General features: G+C 42.2%; 1 protein-coding gene and 1 long non-coding RNA gene across 14 annotated transcripts in view; one reads left to right on the top strand and one right to left on the bottom strand.

Moving 5' to 3' along the window:
• LOC310847648 overlaps positions 1-16,530 on the bottom strand; it is a 143,730-nt gene that overhangs the window by 107,185 nt on the left and 20,015 nt on the right. The window lies entirely within an intron of this gene.
• The window catches only part of LOC310847596 (membrane cofactor protein-like), a 61,525-nt gene continuing 50,406 nt past the window's right edge, over positions 5,412-16,530 (top strand). For 3 of the 13 annotated variants that reach the window (XM_083745510.1, XM_083745513.1, XM_083745504.1), the window contains exons 1-3: positions 5,486-5,901; positions 12,366-12,554; positions 13,766-13,954. In XM_083745510.1, the coding sequence (XP_083601636.1) occupies positions 5,835-5,901; positions 12,366-12,554; positions 13,766-13,954 (445 nt within the window). In that variant the 5' untranslated portion in view covers positions 5,486-5,834. Of the gene's footprint in view, positions 5,902-12,365; positions 12,555-13,765; positions 13,955-16,530 lie in introns of all 13 variants that reach the window. The other 10 variants (XM_083745505.1, XM_083745509.1, XM_083745516.1 and 7 more) reach the window with 8 other exon arrangements.

The following is a 16,530-nucleotide window of genomic DNA, read 5'->3' as shown; positions in this document are numbered from 1 at the left end:
AATCAGTGCATCTCCCATAGCTCACTGCTGAAATTCTATAAATATTTATACCACAAATGTACTGGTTTATTTTCATTCTGCTTTTGTTGTGCAGAACAGCGGGATAGCATTGGGATAACATCGCAGAAGAATCTAATGCAGGATAAATACACCACTAATGCACTTTCCCACAAGTCAAGAGCAAAGATACATAGAAGACAATGTGTTAAAGCACTGGTCTGGATGGGCCATAACATCTCATTCTTGATCCGTAAACATGCACATTGTGCATATTTTAAAACACAAGGCATGAGATTTCCAGCAAACTGACCAGTTTTTGCAGTGGCAAAAGTAATGCCTCAGATGGAGGGAGTTTCTGTACAATGGTAAATCAGATATTTCAAACTTACGTCAGGTTCAAATTCCACTGGGAAGGGAATAACTTTATTGGGAAGGCTGAGGTTTTGCAGTGAGTTTTCAAGCCTGATAATTGAGCTAAAACAGAACTGTCAGGGGTTGTTTATTCATATATCTTCACCCCTGCCGTCTTAATTCCTGGCAAGAGTCTTATGTATTTTTCTCCCAGCCTGACTCCAATAGTGAAAGTGAGCTGCTCGGGGAGAAAAATATCTAAAGCAATGGAATGCAAAGAGGAAGAGCAGAGAAGGAAGAGGATTAATGTTGTTTTTGATGTTGACATTGAACTGCAGCCACCCTCTACTCCACCCTGCTGTACACATGAACAGAGCAGACATTTGAAAAACAGATGCAGAGGCCGCCATCAGGTCCACTTTACCTATTGAATAAACATAGCAAAAGGACAAAAAATAGTGTGGGGTTCAACAAATGAATCCCATCAGCAGAAGCCCCGTGCAAGGACTTTGGTTTGGGCAGTGGTGCTTTCTGCCCTCTCTTCTCCTGTGTCCATCAAAATGCGCTTGGGGGTGTCACGAGAGCCTCCAGAACAATGCAGCAGGGAGAGGGGGATTTTGCTGTCTGGCAAGCTAAAATGCTTGCCCAGACACAATGAGCATTGTAGAGCAACACTGAATTTCTCACAGTATCTTTTAAGGGCATGTGGCATTGCGTCTTTTGTTTACATCAAAAAACTGATAGAAATATTGTCAACACATAGGACTCGGCTACATTCGTCACAATAATACTTTTTGAATGCATTATAAACATGCAACACCAGATGGCACTAAAGAGCAAAAAGGAATTTATATGGCTTTTTACATAGGCCTTTTTATCTTTTGTTGTAACGATTTAATTTCTGACTTATTTATAGCATTTTTAACCTGTGTCTAGATCCACCCATAGATGAAATAGTTTCTGACCCAATCGTTTACAGAAATGGATCCAACAGATCTTTACAGAAAGACTGCAGATAAACAGTTAATCCAGTTAGGAGCTTTCCAAATGTTAATTCACCATTCTGAAGAACAAAAACTATGCTCAGCGTCAGCCTGGCCTTTGGTGGTACAGAAAGCTCCTCCTTCAGGTAATTTCTAATTTATTTCTGTGGCATGAAATAATTCATGCCATCAAACTGATTTACCAATTGTCAAAGGCAGCAATAAGAATGAATGGGCATGCCTCTTGATCCATTATAATATACAGAGAAATGAAACAAGATTGCTCCCCCTTCCCTCTGTTATTTGTTCTAGCTTCGAAGCCATTGGTGGTGGCATTAAGAGCCAACTTCAATAATAAAGGACCATAATAAAGGGAAAGGAACATTTGATAATTTTATTTGCTGACAATACAGTTGTAATGTTATCTGGTCCCTTGGTGGTTCCAATGTAGTATATAGCACAAATACTACAAAAAAGTGGCTAGGATACAAATAAACTAAGCTATAAAAGGAATAAAAAATACTACAGACCTGACAGAAAATGATAGGATTTATATTGAGAGCGGGGCTTGAATCAAAAAGTGCTATTTCTTAAAGGGAGAGGGAGGATGGGCCATATACATACTTATTGTGAGGCAAACCAGTGGGAGGCAAATTTGGCCTTTCGGTAATAAAGATGAGGGAAACCCCTGGTTGATACTGAAAAACAATGGTCTAGATGGAATACCTGTAACAACAGCTTTTTTTCTCATTAAAAACTTGGGGCATGGAACCTAAACTGAGTTTGTAACCCTTATTAAAAAAACAGAATTTTGGAAATGTAATCAAAGGTCAAACATTTAGTCCCCGCCCCCCCATCTCCACTTACTTCTCTTTTCTACCATCCACATTTTATGGTAAAAATCAATCCCAAAGTATCTTGTGATAAATCACTATGTAGGCTTTATTATTTTTACAGTAAAATAAGGATGTGAACTTTTAGAAGAACAAGTGCATGACAAGTTAGCTCTTTTATTATAAAAGCTTTCATTAAGCAACAAGCAAGCAGAGAGTTGATTAATGCATCTATTAATGCATCTAAGATGGTCTCAGCATGAATCCAAAACCGGCACTAAAAACAATATAGAGATGATGCTATACTCCAGTCCAACTCCCTCTTATATGAACCTCCACCTTTCACCACAGTGACGGTGTTGTAAACAAATTAAATGCTCATACCTATATTTGTCCCCTTTGGTTTGTGTGCCATCTACTGGCAGATTTATGGGATATGGTACTTCAGGAAATCAATTCACTCTCTAGATAGGACCTCATGCCAATACCTTCCCTAGCATTGTTAGGTTTCTGGGATGGATTATATGAAAAATGAATAAAGAGTTGGTTGAGTTTTTCTTGAGGCTCAAATTTGTTGATGTTTAGTCGTTTAGTCGTGTCCGACTCTTCGTGGCCCCATAGACCAGAGCATGCCAGGCACTCCTGTCTTCCACTGCCTCCCGCAGTTTGGTCAGACTCATGCTGGTAGCTTCAAGAACACTGTCCAACCATCTCGTCCTCTGTCGTCCCCTTCTCCTTGTGCCCTCAATCTTTCCCTACATCAGGGTCTTTTCGAGGGAGTCTTCTCTTCTCATGAGGTGGCGAAAGTACTGGAGCCTCAGCTTCATAATCTGTCCTTCCAGTGAGCACTCAGGGCTGATTTCCTTAAGAATGGATAGGTTTGATATTATTGCAGTCCATGGGACTCTCAAGAATCTCCTCCAGCACCATAATTCAAATGCATCAATTCTTTGGCGATCAGCCTTCTTTATGGTCCAGCTTTCACTTCCATACACCACTGCTGGGAAAACCATAGCTTTTACTATACGGACCTTTGTTGGCAAGGTGATGTCTCTACTTTTTAAGATGCTCAAATAGTTATTGCTAAAAAAATTGCAATTTGCTTAAGAGGTTTAGTTTATCAAATATGGCCTGTTGCTGGGCTTTTTTCAGGGGGAACTCACAGGAACTCAGTTCTGGCTCCTCTCAGGTGAGCACTATTGCCATTCTAAGAGAATGAGGGAGGTGTTCATGGTGAGTTCCGGCACCTCTTTTTCTAGAGAAATAGCACTGTCTGTTGCAATGGCAGAAAAAATTGAACCAAGATTAAGACTGAGATAAAGGAATAGAGCTTTATCTTTTTTTGTAAATTATGATAATAATATTCATACAGTTCCAGCAAAATATGCTAGTATCCTTTTTCCCCCCTTTAGAATTTATAAGGAAATTTTCCCTAGGTAAACATTAAAAAGAGGAATGCCTTTTGACATGACAGAATGTGTCGTCATCAAACCTTCTGTGATTGCTCTCCTACTTAAGTTTGTATTACTTTGTTACAACATCTCTTATGTATGCAGATAGACAGAAAAATAGATATTTATAAAATGTTGGGACACAAATGATATGTTCTTTTCTTTTTTGTGTTATAACTTATTTTTTTCTAACACTGTGTTTTTAAAATGAGAAATAATCACTATTTTTATAAGAACTTCTTTTTTAGACCTCAGAAAGTTGACAGTAATATTAGACTTCAAAAGCACCTAACATTTTCAAAGCACTGTACAAATATTAAAAGAGTACCTCTGCCCCCCACCTCCACCATACAACACAAAGAGCAAAAAAAGGATGGGGAGGGAAGAGGAAACACAAACAAAGGAGCAGGTGCTTCTTCACTGCCAATGTTGGATTGGATAGGTTAGTCTCCCCTTGTGATTGAAAGCTATGTCAAAGCTATAAAGATTTCAAAGCAATGTTCATGGAATTGATAAAGAGTACAGTATTGGTTATTTCATTTTTTTCCTAATCTTGTTTAAAATTTTAATAATGAAAAATGTATTAGTGGTGTGATTGTGTTTTTGAGTTTGTTTGCCCTTCATTGCACGGAATCAAATATATTTTTTTGGAATTTGACTACAAATAAACATTCATGTGTGAATGTCCTTTGAGGGGGTTTGGGGGGGGTTCTATGTGATTTCTGCTAATGCTGTGAATTCCTAGCCTACCATTTGTGTACTTACAGGCAGAAAGGCTTCTGCATGCCATTTGACAAGGGCACACAACACAAGTATCTGATTAATGTGGTTTTGCTTCTGACTGCTGGACCAGATGACTCAGTATACACTTGACGTTTAAAAAGAGAGTCTGCTTGGAAATGTCCTTAAGATGCATAAATCCTCAAATTGTTTATTAAAACTAAGCACTGGCATTACGTTGCTACCACAGTTTTGACTTTTCTGTCCAAATGGAAATGGCCCAGCATTGCTGCTAAATCTGACAGTCAGGGAGTATTTTACTGTGCTTACAAATCATATTACATTTGGTACCTTAGTGCTGAGATCCGAAAAGTCAGCTTATTCCATTCTGTCCTGGCTCCATTCATGGCTGCCAGATTCTAGTTAGTGTGGGGCAGTGGTTATTTTGGAAGACCTAGGCTCAAATCATCACTCAAAATAGCACACATCCACAAACCTCCATGGGTGACTTAAGTCTCAGCTTACCCTACCTCACAGACTTGCTGTATTAATGTTTATTTTGCAGGTAGCAACATTTGCCAGCATGGCAACCAACTGTAACTGCTCACAGCACCCAGGATGTGGCAGAAGAACAGGATGTAACCGGAGAAATTTCATTTATTTGTGAAAAAAAGAGGAACTCCACAGTTTAACATAATTGCAATGTTAAGAACACAAGAAGAGACTGCTGTATCGGGCCAATGGCCCAGCGACAATTCTGAGGGCCAGCAGCCAGCCAGGCCTGGAGGGCCACATTTGGCCCTGGGCCTGAGGTTCCCTATGTGTAGTAAGCCTTCTGTACATTCTCCAGGGCCTGACACTAATCTAATATGAAATACAACATGGTTCAGGCACGAGTGAATATGAGACTCCTGGACTGCAGGGGGTGGACTAGATGACCCTTGTGTCCCTTCCAACTCTGGAGCGAGTTCTACGAGTCTATGTATATCTTTGAGAAAAAGACACATGACGGCATTCCCACACACGCCTTGCCAAAAAACCAACACCACCACCACACCTTAACATTCCGCTTTGGGGCGTAACTAGAACACCGAGCGAGGCTATAATTCTGGGCTGAGCCTTAAGGGTCTTTAAACTTTCCAATTCCCCAAACGAGTAACTATTTTCATTCCGTGGTAGCAACATCCTTGGCAAGTCTGACAACGAACCGCCGAACTTCCCAGGCTTCACGTCATAGCGGGGGGAACAAAAACTGTGTAAGAGGACCGAATGATTTCCTCGCAGCTTTTGCACTTCCCAGCGCGAAGAGGAGGAGGCGGGCAGAGGTTCCCCTCGCGCGTCGCCGCAACAACCCCCTGAACCTCCCGCTCTCCCCGCCTCGACGGATTCCTCCCCTCGAGGCCCCGCCCCGCGGACTCTCGCGGCGGCGTTCTCGGAAGCCTTAATCGCTCCCTGGAAGAGGCTCTTCTTGGAGGGCGCGGACGCTGCGCGCTGCGATGCTCTCGCCGCCCAGCCTTGGCCCGAGGCTCCTCGCGCTTTCTTCGCTACTTGCCGGCGTCCTGAGTGAGTAGCTGGAGGGAAAGCGGGAGCCGCGACTCGACAGAGGGGATCCCACCCCCTGCCCCTTGGAGCCACTGGGAGCCAGCTAGGAGCGCCCACCATCCTGCCCGACTTCAAATATTGGTTCTTTATAGGAAAGGATTTCCTCTACTTGTGGCTCAGAGAGGCAGGGAAACCTACACCCACACCCACATATATATGTGTGTGTGTGTGTGTGTATATGTATATGTATGTGTATGTGTATATATATATATACACACATATACACCAGACCCACACTTCCGCCTTTAGGTGTTGTTGAGCTGCAACTCCCATCATCCCTGACCACTAGTCCTAGTAGCTAGGGAGGATGGGAGTTGTAGTGCAACATCTGGGGATTCGAGTTTGAGAAAGGCACATATCTCTGCACACACACTTTTCTGCACCTGTTTAAAAACATTCCTATTTAGACAGACCTACCCGGCTGCTCAGAAAGTTGAGGCAATGTTAATTTGTTTTAGTATTTTAACTTTTGTACATTTTACAGTAGGGTTGTAATTTTTTTCTTGCTTTTACTGTCCTTTGTAAACCACTTTGGGGATTTTTACAATCAAGCAGTGTATAAAGTTTATAGAATAAATAAACACACACATATGTAGTATAGTATTTCATCTTATAGAATCATAGAAGGGTAGAGTTGGGAGGAATCCTGAGGGTCATCCAGTCCAGCCTTCTGCAATGTGGGTATGTGGGGGGGGGGGGGAAGAAAAGGTAGTATTTCATCATAGATGCCTGTTGTTTTAACTATATAATTGTTAACTGGATTTCAGTAAATCTTACTCAGCAGCATAAGTAGGAATGCCAAGCAGAAACTAACAAGTATTATTCTGAATGATGTTTGAATGAACAAGCACATTTTTAATCTAAAATGGAATACACTAATAGTATGGATGGAGGGGTGGGGTAGGGAGAAAGAGACCAAAACAACTTCCCAGCCAAGTGGATGTCAAGCCTGTTCCTATCTTTTAACTCCCCTGATATTTCGTTCCTTTGTTTTTATTTGATGTAATTTGCCTCACCCAAAGAGCGCTTTTGAAAGAAAGAAAGAAAATACCAAATCGTTTCATAGAACTTGTATACTCATAGAACTTAAAGTCACCCTAACTGAAGTGGTAATTCTTGGTAGTATGCTACTGAAGGTCAGCTGCTGGAAATTGCAAGAGGGGAGCTTGGCCACTGTGAGAACAGGATTCTGGACTAGGTGGATCACTGGCCTGGTGCAACAGGCTTTTCTTAAGTTGTTTTGTATATGGTGCAACTCAGGAATAGGTGAAGTCCCATTGATTTTGGGGGGAGTAAGGCAGGACTGGGCCTTCTTAGAATGTGATATTTAAAGATGACGTATTACATTTTCACCAAGTAATTGGTTCTAAAAACACAATATCCAAATAATCAGCTTAAGCAAAATAATCCGCTGTTTGTATGGATTGCGTTTGTATGGATTGCGTTTGTGTTGTAAACTGCTTTGAGAGCCTGTTTGGCAGAAAAGTATGGTGGAAATGGGGGGGGGGGACCTGTCAGTAGTTTGCTTTTAATTCTTGAAGCACATCTAATTTGATGGGAATAAACTACCTCCCCACGCTTCCCCCCCAAAAAACCCCAACTACAACCATAGGTATCAGGGCCGAAATAAGTGCTGGAAATCATGATGACATCTGAACTTGACAATTTTGCTCTCCTTTCCTCTTGATTACTAGTGTTAGTGACCAAAAAAGAAAGCACATTCCTAAAGCAATTTCTACAATTTCACGCTGTTGTTGTTGTTGTTGTTTTCATCATCATTAATTACACACCCTTTACCAACAGGTCCCAGGTTGGGTTACAATTTAAAATTCAAAATTTAAAACAGTTAAAACAGTTAACAATCAAAGGAATAGAGTGGGCCCCGGAAACACACATCTCAAAGGTGGAGAGGTTCATCTTCAGCTTTTGCCGAAAGCTGAATAGTGAAGAAGCCAGACACATATCTGTGAGGAGGGAATTCCACAATTTAGGGGATTCCACAGAGAATACAATCTTCTGGGCCGACCCCCCCCCCCCAAATTCTGAGGGCTGTGAAACTCCCAAGAGCTTCCCCTCTGCTGATCTTAACACCTGTGAGGTTTTGCAGGGAAGGTCTTTCAGGCTATGTGGGGCCTAAGTTATTTAGGGCTTAAAACACTAAAGTGAGTACTATACAGTGGTACTTCAGGTTACATACGTTTCAGGTTACATATGCTTCAGGTCAAACACTCCGCTAACCCAGAAATAGTGCTTCAGGTTAAGAACTTTACTTCAGGATGAGAACAGAAATCGGGCTCCGGCGGCACGGCAGCAGCAGGAGGCCCCATTAGCTAAAGTGGTGCTTCAGGTTAAGAACAGTTTCAGGTTAAGTATGGACCTCTGGAACGAATTAAGTACTTAACCTGAGGTACCACTGTAAATTGAACCCAGAAATGAACTGGCAGTCAATGCAGCTCTTTTGGAACAGGGCCTATATGAGGTGATGTTCAGAGGTTATTTTAATACAATCCAGTTTGAGGGAGTACATGGTTCTGGGGCAGTTAGCTTAGCACAGTATTTAAGTGTGCTCTGTACCATTCTGTTCAAAAAGACAGTGAATTATTATTATTATTATTATTATTATTAAAAATTATTCATCTTTTTTACCAAGGTAATTCAAAGCTTTCAATATATGTACATACAAACACATACATTGAAACCGGCATAAAAGAAAAGAAAAAATAAAGACCCTAAAGGAAAATCCTATTTTTTAAAAGGCAGGATTAAAACATTCCACCCACTCAAGGCCAAAGATAATTAAAAGGCAAAAGCCTGGTTAAAAATGATTTTATATAATGTTGGTACCACAACATTCCACAAACAGGGAGTCACCACTGAAAAGGTCCATTCTCACATTGCCACCTTCCAGATCTTCCAGGTGACAAAAGCCAGGTCCAGAGTGCTTTACAGGGAGAGGTGGTCTTTGAGGTATTGGGATCCTGAACTGCATAAGGCTTTATAGGTCAAAAGCAGCACTTTGAATTGGACTTGGAAACTTAACTGGTAACCAGTGTAGTCAGGCCAGGATTGGTGTTATGTGCTCAAGCCATCTTGCCCTATTGAGCAATCTGACCACTGAATTCTGCACCAACTATGATTTCTGAATCACCTTCCATTGCAGTCCTCTGTGCAGTGATCTACCGTAATGTAGACAACAGAAGATAGGCTATCCCTGCCCAAATAAGAGTATAGTTGGGCCTGGTCTGCCATCTGAAGCTGATGGAGGGCACTCTGCACCACCAGGGCCACGACAGTGATGGATCCAGAAGTACTCCCAAACTACTACCTGCTTGTTTGGAGGGAATGTAATGCCATCAAGAGGAGGCTTCGCCCCATCCATCCAGTCTAGGGAACCACCCACAAACTCCATCTTATCTGGATTGAGCTTTGCTAAGCATGGGCATGAGACTGCTCAGCCGGAAATCAGCTTTTTATCAGAAAGCAGTGATAAGTTAATTGCTGAAAAAGCAGTTGCCTCTACAATAGCTGCCACAAAGAATTTGCAGGGACTTTTCAAATACCAGTGCTGTGTGAATATAAAATGGAAGAATGGTATAAAGAGGTGTGGGATATAGTTATTAATGATAAATTAACATGTGCTATCAAGATAAGGTGGGGAATATACAGGAGAAATGGTTTTGATGAGATATAGGAGGTATTTGTAGAATTTGCACTGTTAAAAAGGAAAGGGGTCAGACCATCACATTTTTATTTGTTTATTATTATTACTTTGTTAAAATTAGAAATAAATAAAAATAAATTTAAAAAACAGTTGCATCTACAACAGCTGCCACAAAGAACTTGCAGGGACTTTTCAAGTACCAGTGCTGTGTACTGGTGGTGAGTTAAAATTATGGGCAGTATCCAACAAAATGGTTCCATTAGTCCAAGGATTTCTGTTTGCACGGTGTAGTGGAACAGCCTCTCCTTTTCCTCTCCCTGTATGCTCCCTCAATATGCTCCAGAAAGGAAGAACCCCAAACTAGTTTAGGAGGCGTGCAGGGAGAGAGAAAGGGGAAGTTACGGTATATTGCGGAACCAGAAGTCCTTCCGCTACCTGAGCAACTTAATTGGATACTGCCCGTTGACTTAGATATATTTTTGTTACTGCTGTATGTTTAGTCACATCCTTCCAATGATTCAGCATTGCAAGCTGAAGAAGAACTTTTATAACTGTTGAGGGGAAAGAGTATATGTAATTATGCATACTCAAGCACAGCCCGCTAGTGACATCATCATGTGATTTATATCCTTAAAGAATACTCCTTCAAAAGCTGTGAGAACAAAGTTCTGATATGCCTAATTTGGTGTATTGAAATTTGGCCAAGATGCCTAATACTTGGATACTGTGTGTGAGAGAGAGTAGGGAAGAAGTGGCACTGAGACAGCGTTCTGGTTGGATACAAATGTTTGGCCAATATGAGTAACCTTGGCAATGGCCTCTTGTGCATCTACACAGCTGACAACACTCGTAAACACTTGGTGGTTAGGAGTGGCTATTTCCACTGTGATAATAGGATGCTGCACTAGATGTCTCACTGAGCTGATCCAGCAAGACTATTTTTAGGTTCTTACAGCTTTTGCCAAATGCTGATCCCTGGCCTTTGGCATGCCCCAGTATGCTCTGGAGGGTCCCCTATCCCTACAGGCCTGATTTTGAGGGCATGCAGGGGGCTGGAAGTGACAGGAAAATAGAGTTAATTTTGATGTGGCACATGGAAGCCTGTTGTGTAGGCAGAGCAGCACTGTTGGATAAATACGGTTTGTGGTGAGCCCTGTGATGCTTGGCTGGTAACGCTGCAATCATATATGTTAGTGTAATGCTCTTGTCTCCACGTTTCTCCCAGCTGCAATAACAAAATTACTTATTAAAAAGCTCCGTGGCTTTTCTGTAAATATTGTGAGTACAGGAAACATGATTTTGCTAACTCCTGTTTTATTTTCTTCTCCTCCCTCTGCCAGCTTTTTTAAAGTTCAGTTTGCAAGCATCTTAAATGTGGGTTAAGTGTGGCATTGTGCCAACAGCTGGTTCCTGGGCACGCTGGTGGTTTGTCATTCTTGTCTCACCACAAGATGATATGGCATTTTGCTGTCTGAGGCAAAGATCTGGCTAGCTTCCTACATTATTCCATGCCCAAAAGCTCACTGAACTAGCAGCTGATATTCAACAGGTTCCATCACAGCGCCGAGGGAAGTTGGTAGCCTTAGAGGGGCAGAGGCATACATAGGCAGTTCTTTCCTCCAACACTTTTAAGACTGTAAGCCCATTCCATCCCCAGGGCTAAAAGTGTGCACAGAATGATCACCTGTATACAACACAGCAGCAATTTTATTTATTTATCAAAAGTATTTATAATCCACCCTTCACCTAAAGGCCTCTTCAAAAACAAAAACTTCAAAATTTGACTTCACCATAAATCTAAAAAAGGCATAAAACAACCCAATACAAAATCCAAAACAAAGACTGAAAAGCAGCAGCACCAACCAAAATACACAAATCCCTTGCACACTTTCCCCCTCCACAAGGACATAGGCGAAGAGCTGTGTTGCCATCAAAATGAAAGCAATGTGGTGGTGAGACACACCTCAGAAGAGAGGGTAAAGCAGAGAACGCACCACCATGGGCCCCTGCACCACAGTGCTTATTAGGCATGGGAACCGCCAGCAAGGTTTCCCTGGCAGATCTGGAAACTATGGTAGGTCGGTATGGCAGCAGAATAACATGTGCACAAATGTAATGCTTGCTAAAGTGCATGTCCTGGGCTGGCTGCCATTCTGCCTGCTCACTCAAACAGATGACTTTCCCAGCACTACTGCCTATGACATATTGGGAGGTGACCAAATGAGAAAACAGGCTAATCCTGCCCAACTCAGAAACAAGCAAGTTCCATTGCCAGTTCAGGAGATTGGAAAAAGCTAAATACATGTAGGTATTGAGGGTGGGAACCAATAAAAACCACAGGAAGCAGCTGCCTCACCTTGCCTAATAGTAAGGTCAGCTTTGCCTGATCTGTTTGGTTTTTTATTCTTACAGTTATTGCAGGCTAAAATAGAGAATTAGATTGGCTGAGAGTCTTGGGATAAATGACTCTATGTTAGTTCATTTCCCCTTTGCTAAATAGGGACTGTCTCAGGTTTGGGAAGATGGATGGATGAGATACTGGTTGTTAAAAGGTTTGTGCATTTAAGGTGTTTTAAAAGTGCTTGGTCATCCTTGCAATATACATCTAAAATGAAATACAGTATTCTGCATGAAAGCTGAATGAAACTGAACAAGGTAATGATGTGTGTTTCTGCCAGTTCTCAAGGTAAATCCATAGTAATATTTTTTTAATACAATGCCAGCAATGCATTGATTTAAAAGCAATATTTTCTGCCTATCATAGGTGATTGTGGCCCTCCACCAGTCATTCGCAATGGAGTCCCTCATAAGAATATTGAGGGCGCATCTTTCCCTCCAGGCTCAACGGTAATTTACAAGTGTCTGGGCAACTTTTTTAATGTCTATGGAAAAGTAGATGTTGTAACATGTCTTCCAGATTCAAAGTGGTCACACATAGAACAGTTTTGTGTGGGTAAGTGTTTATTTTTTTAATGTACCTATCCTTGACTTATTGTTATGGGTGGGGAGGGGGTTGTTTGTGGCTTTTTAAATGACTATTCGTTTTAGAATCAAGGGTGACATCTTGTTTAATTCATGTATTGATGGATTTTAAGCAAATGTTTTATATCCCATTCTACAGGTTCTCAGGGTGTCTTACAATTGCATTGCTGCTGCCGTTTTCCCTGCCTCTGCCACCGATCGCTGTTGCTGTGGCAGACACAGTAGTGGCTCCCACTTTGGCCGTGCCAGCCTCAGCCATGCCACAGCCTGGCTGGCAGGAGATTTGCTTGGTCCACCACAAAGCTTGGTGAGCTGGGCTAGGCGCTTGGGCGTCTCCCAGTTGAGCACATCTGCGATATCACAGGTGCTCATTACATCCCGTGCAAGTGATGTCACAGGCGTGCCCCACGCTTGTGATGTCACAAGTGTGTGGCACGGCACTGAGCCCCTCCAATATTGGGCCCAAAGTGACTCCTCTTGTCACCCTCCCTCACTTTCAGGGAGGGAGGAAGTTAGGGTTATTTCCTGGACTTAAGTTAGTTGGATACAACCCCTTATTGTGTATGCCCTCCAAAATATTCCGCATGAGGTTTTGCTGGAGCAAATATGCCTAACATTATGAAACAATTAAATGGAATGTTATATGCAGTCCTGGACTCTTTAAAAAGCAGTTAAGCAGTGTCCAAGCTGATCTCTGCAATCCGCATTCCCGGAGGTTTGCTTTCCCCGATAATGATGGATGGAGGTTTCTTCAGAACATCTGAAGTTTGTTCTCTGACTTCCTCCTAATCAGAGAGTGGGGTTCGGCTGTCAGATTGAGACCTGACTGCCTTAAATAACTGCAGCTGAATATTATTATATTTTATGTAAAAAATAAATCAATAAAAATATATTTTTTAAAAAACTGGCAGGTAAGACCACATTTTCCTAAAATTCAGCTAAAACTCCTTGGAGTGACTCTCAGCTCCTCATTGAAATGGCAGAGTAATACCAACAGCCCACAAATGGCTCAGCAATCAGGAAGGTATTTACCTGGCAGCAAAATGCCGACAGTGCCAGTTGCCTGCATTTGTGATGTAATGCAGTATTGCAATCAAAAGGTTCAAAAATCAAAAGTCTCTTTCTCTCTGACAAATCCTTCCCAGCACATTTCCCCATTCTTTTGTCTGCTTTTGTTGCCAGGCAGTTGCATGAGCCCACCAAGGTCCGCATTTGCTCAAGTAAAGAAAGGGCAAAGGAAGGATTACTATATTGCCAACACCACCGTGGCCTATATCTGCCGCCAAGGTTACGACACTATCCCTGAAATAACTCCTGTTATTACTTGTCGTGAGAATTACACTTGGACAGAAATCCCAGCTTTTTGTAAAGGTCAGTATCTTGTTGCAGTTAACTTCAAGATCACATAGTTGAAATCTTGTTTTCATCTGTAATATGTTTAGAAGAGTATGATACTGTACTGCCGTACCTCAGAATTTGAACAGAATCCATTCCGGAAGTCCGTTCAACTTCTGAAACGTTTGACTTCCAAAGTGAAGCTTCTGATTGGCTGCAGGAAGCTCCTAGCCCTCAGAGCAGGAGAAAATAAGCTTGCTTCATCCTCTGTGTGGCATGACAGCCCTTTAGATATTTGAATACAGCTATCATATCTCCTCTCAGTCTCTCTTTTCCAGGCTAAACATACCCAACTCCCTGAACTGTTCCTCATAAGGCTTGGTTTCCTGACCCTTGATAATCTTGGCTACCCTCCTCTGCAAACATTGCATCTTGTCAATGTCTTCCTTAAATGTTGGTGCCCCGAACCAGACACAGTGCACCAGGTGTGGTCAGACTGTTACTTCTGTTGATGCAGCCAAGAATACCATTAGCTTTTTTTTTGCTTGCTGACTCATGTTACGCTTGTGGTACACTAGATCCTAGATCTTTTTCACATGTTGTTGTTTAGTCGTTTAGTCGTGTCCGACTCTTCGTGACCCCATGGACCAGAGAACGCCAGGCACCTCTGTCCTCCACTGCCTCCCGCAGTTTGGTCAAACTCATGCTGGTAACCTCGAAAACACTATCCAACCATCTCGTCCTCTGCCGTCCCCTTCTCCTTGTGCCCTCCATCTTTCCCAACATCAGGGTCTTCTCCAGGGAGTCTTCTCTTCTCATGAGGTGGCCAAAGTACTGGAGCCTAAGCTTCACAATCTGTCCTTCCAGTGAGCACTCAGGGTTGATCTCCTTCAGTATGGAGAGGTTTGATCTTCTTGCAGTCCATGGGACTCTCAAGAGTCTCCTCCAGCACCATAATTCAAAAGCATCAATTCTTCGGCGATCAGCCTTCTTTATGGTCCAGCTCTCACTTCCATACATCACTACTGGGAAAACCATAGCTTTAACTATACGAACCTTTGTTGGCAAGGTGATGTCTCTACTTCTCAAGATGCTGTCTAGGCCTGTCATTGCCCTTCTCCCAAGAAGCAGGCGTCTTTTAATTTCGTGGCTGCTGTCACCATCTGCAGTGATCATTGAGCCCAAGAAAGTAAAATCTCTCACTACCTCCATTTCTTCCCCTTCTATTTGCCAGGAGGTGATGGGACCAGTGGCCATGATCTTCGTTTTTTTGATGTTGAGCTTCAGACCATATTTTGCGCTCTCCTCTTTCACCCTCATTAAAAGGTTCTTTAATTCCTCCTCACTTTCTGCCATCAAGGTTGTGTCATCTGCATATCTGAGGTTGTTGATATTTCTTCCGGCAATCTTAATTCCGGCTACGGATTCATCCAGCCCAGCCTTTCGCATGATGAATTCTGCATATAAGTTAAATAAGCAGGGAGACAAAATACAGCCTTGTCATACTCCTTTCCCAATTTTGAACCAATCAGTTGTTCCATATCCAGTTCTAACTGTAGCTTCTTGTCCCACATAGAGATTTCTCAGGAGACAGATGAGGTGATCTGGCACTCCCATTTCTTTAAGAACTTGCCATAGTTTGCCGTGGTCGACACAGTCAAAGGCTTTTGCATAGTCAATGAAGCAGAAGTAGATGTCTTTCTGGAACTCTCTAGCTTTCTCCATAATCCAGCGCATGTTTGCAATTTGGTCTCTGGTTCCTCTGCCTCTTCTAAATCCAGCTTGCACTTCTAGGAGTTCTCGGTCCACATGCTGCTTGAGCCTTCCTTGTAGAATTTTAAGCATAACCTTGCTAGCGTGTGAAATGAGTGCAATTGTGCGGTAGTTGGAGCATTCTTTGGCACTGCCCTTCTTTGGGATTGGGATGTAGACTGATCTTCTCCAATCTTCTGGCCACTGCTGAGTTTTCCAAACTTGCTGGCATATTGAGTGTAGCACCTTAACAGCATCATCTTTTAAAATTTTAAATAGTTCAGCTGGAATACCATCACTTCCACTGGCCTTGTTATTTGCAGTGCTTTCTAAGGCCCATTTGACTTCACTTTCCAGGATGTCTGGCTCAAGGTCAGCAACCACACTACCTGGGGTATACGAGACATCCATTTCTTTCTGGTATAATTCCTCTGTGTATTCTTGCCACCTCTTCTTGATGTCTTCTGCTTCTGTTAGGTCCTTTCCACTTTTGTCCTTTATTATGGAAATCTTTGTACGAAATGTCCCTTTCATATCTCCAATTTTCTTGAACAGATCTCTGGTTCTTCCCATTCTATTGCTTTCCTCTATTTCTTTGCATTGCTCGTTTAAGAAGGTCTTCTTGTCTCTCCTTGCTATTCTTTGGAAATCTGCATTCAATTTCCTGTATCTTTCACCATCTCCCTCGCATTTTGCTTGCCTTCTCTCCCCCGCTATTTGTAAGGCCTCATTGGACAGCCACTTTGCTTTCTTGCATTTCCTTTTCATTGAGATGGTTTTCGTTGCTGCCTCCTGTATAATGTTACGAGCCTCCATCCATAGTTCTTCAGGCATTCTGTCCACCAAATCTAAATCCTTAA

This window comes from Podarcis gaigeae (assembly GCF_964106915.1).
Source record: "Podarcis gaigeae genome assembly, chromosome: 6".
Taxonomy (NCBI): Eukaryota; Metazoa; Chordata; class Lepidosauria; order Squamata; family Lacertidae; genus Podarcis; species Podarcis gaigeae.
The sequence above is the reverse complement of the archived record's forward strand: the minus strand, read 5'-3'. Positions and strand labels throughout refer to the sequence as shown.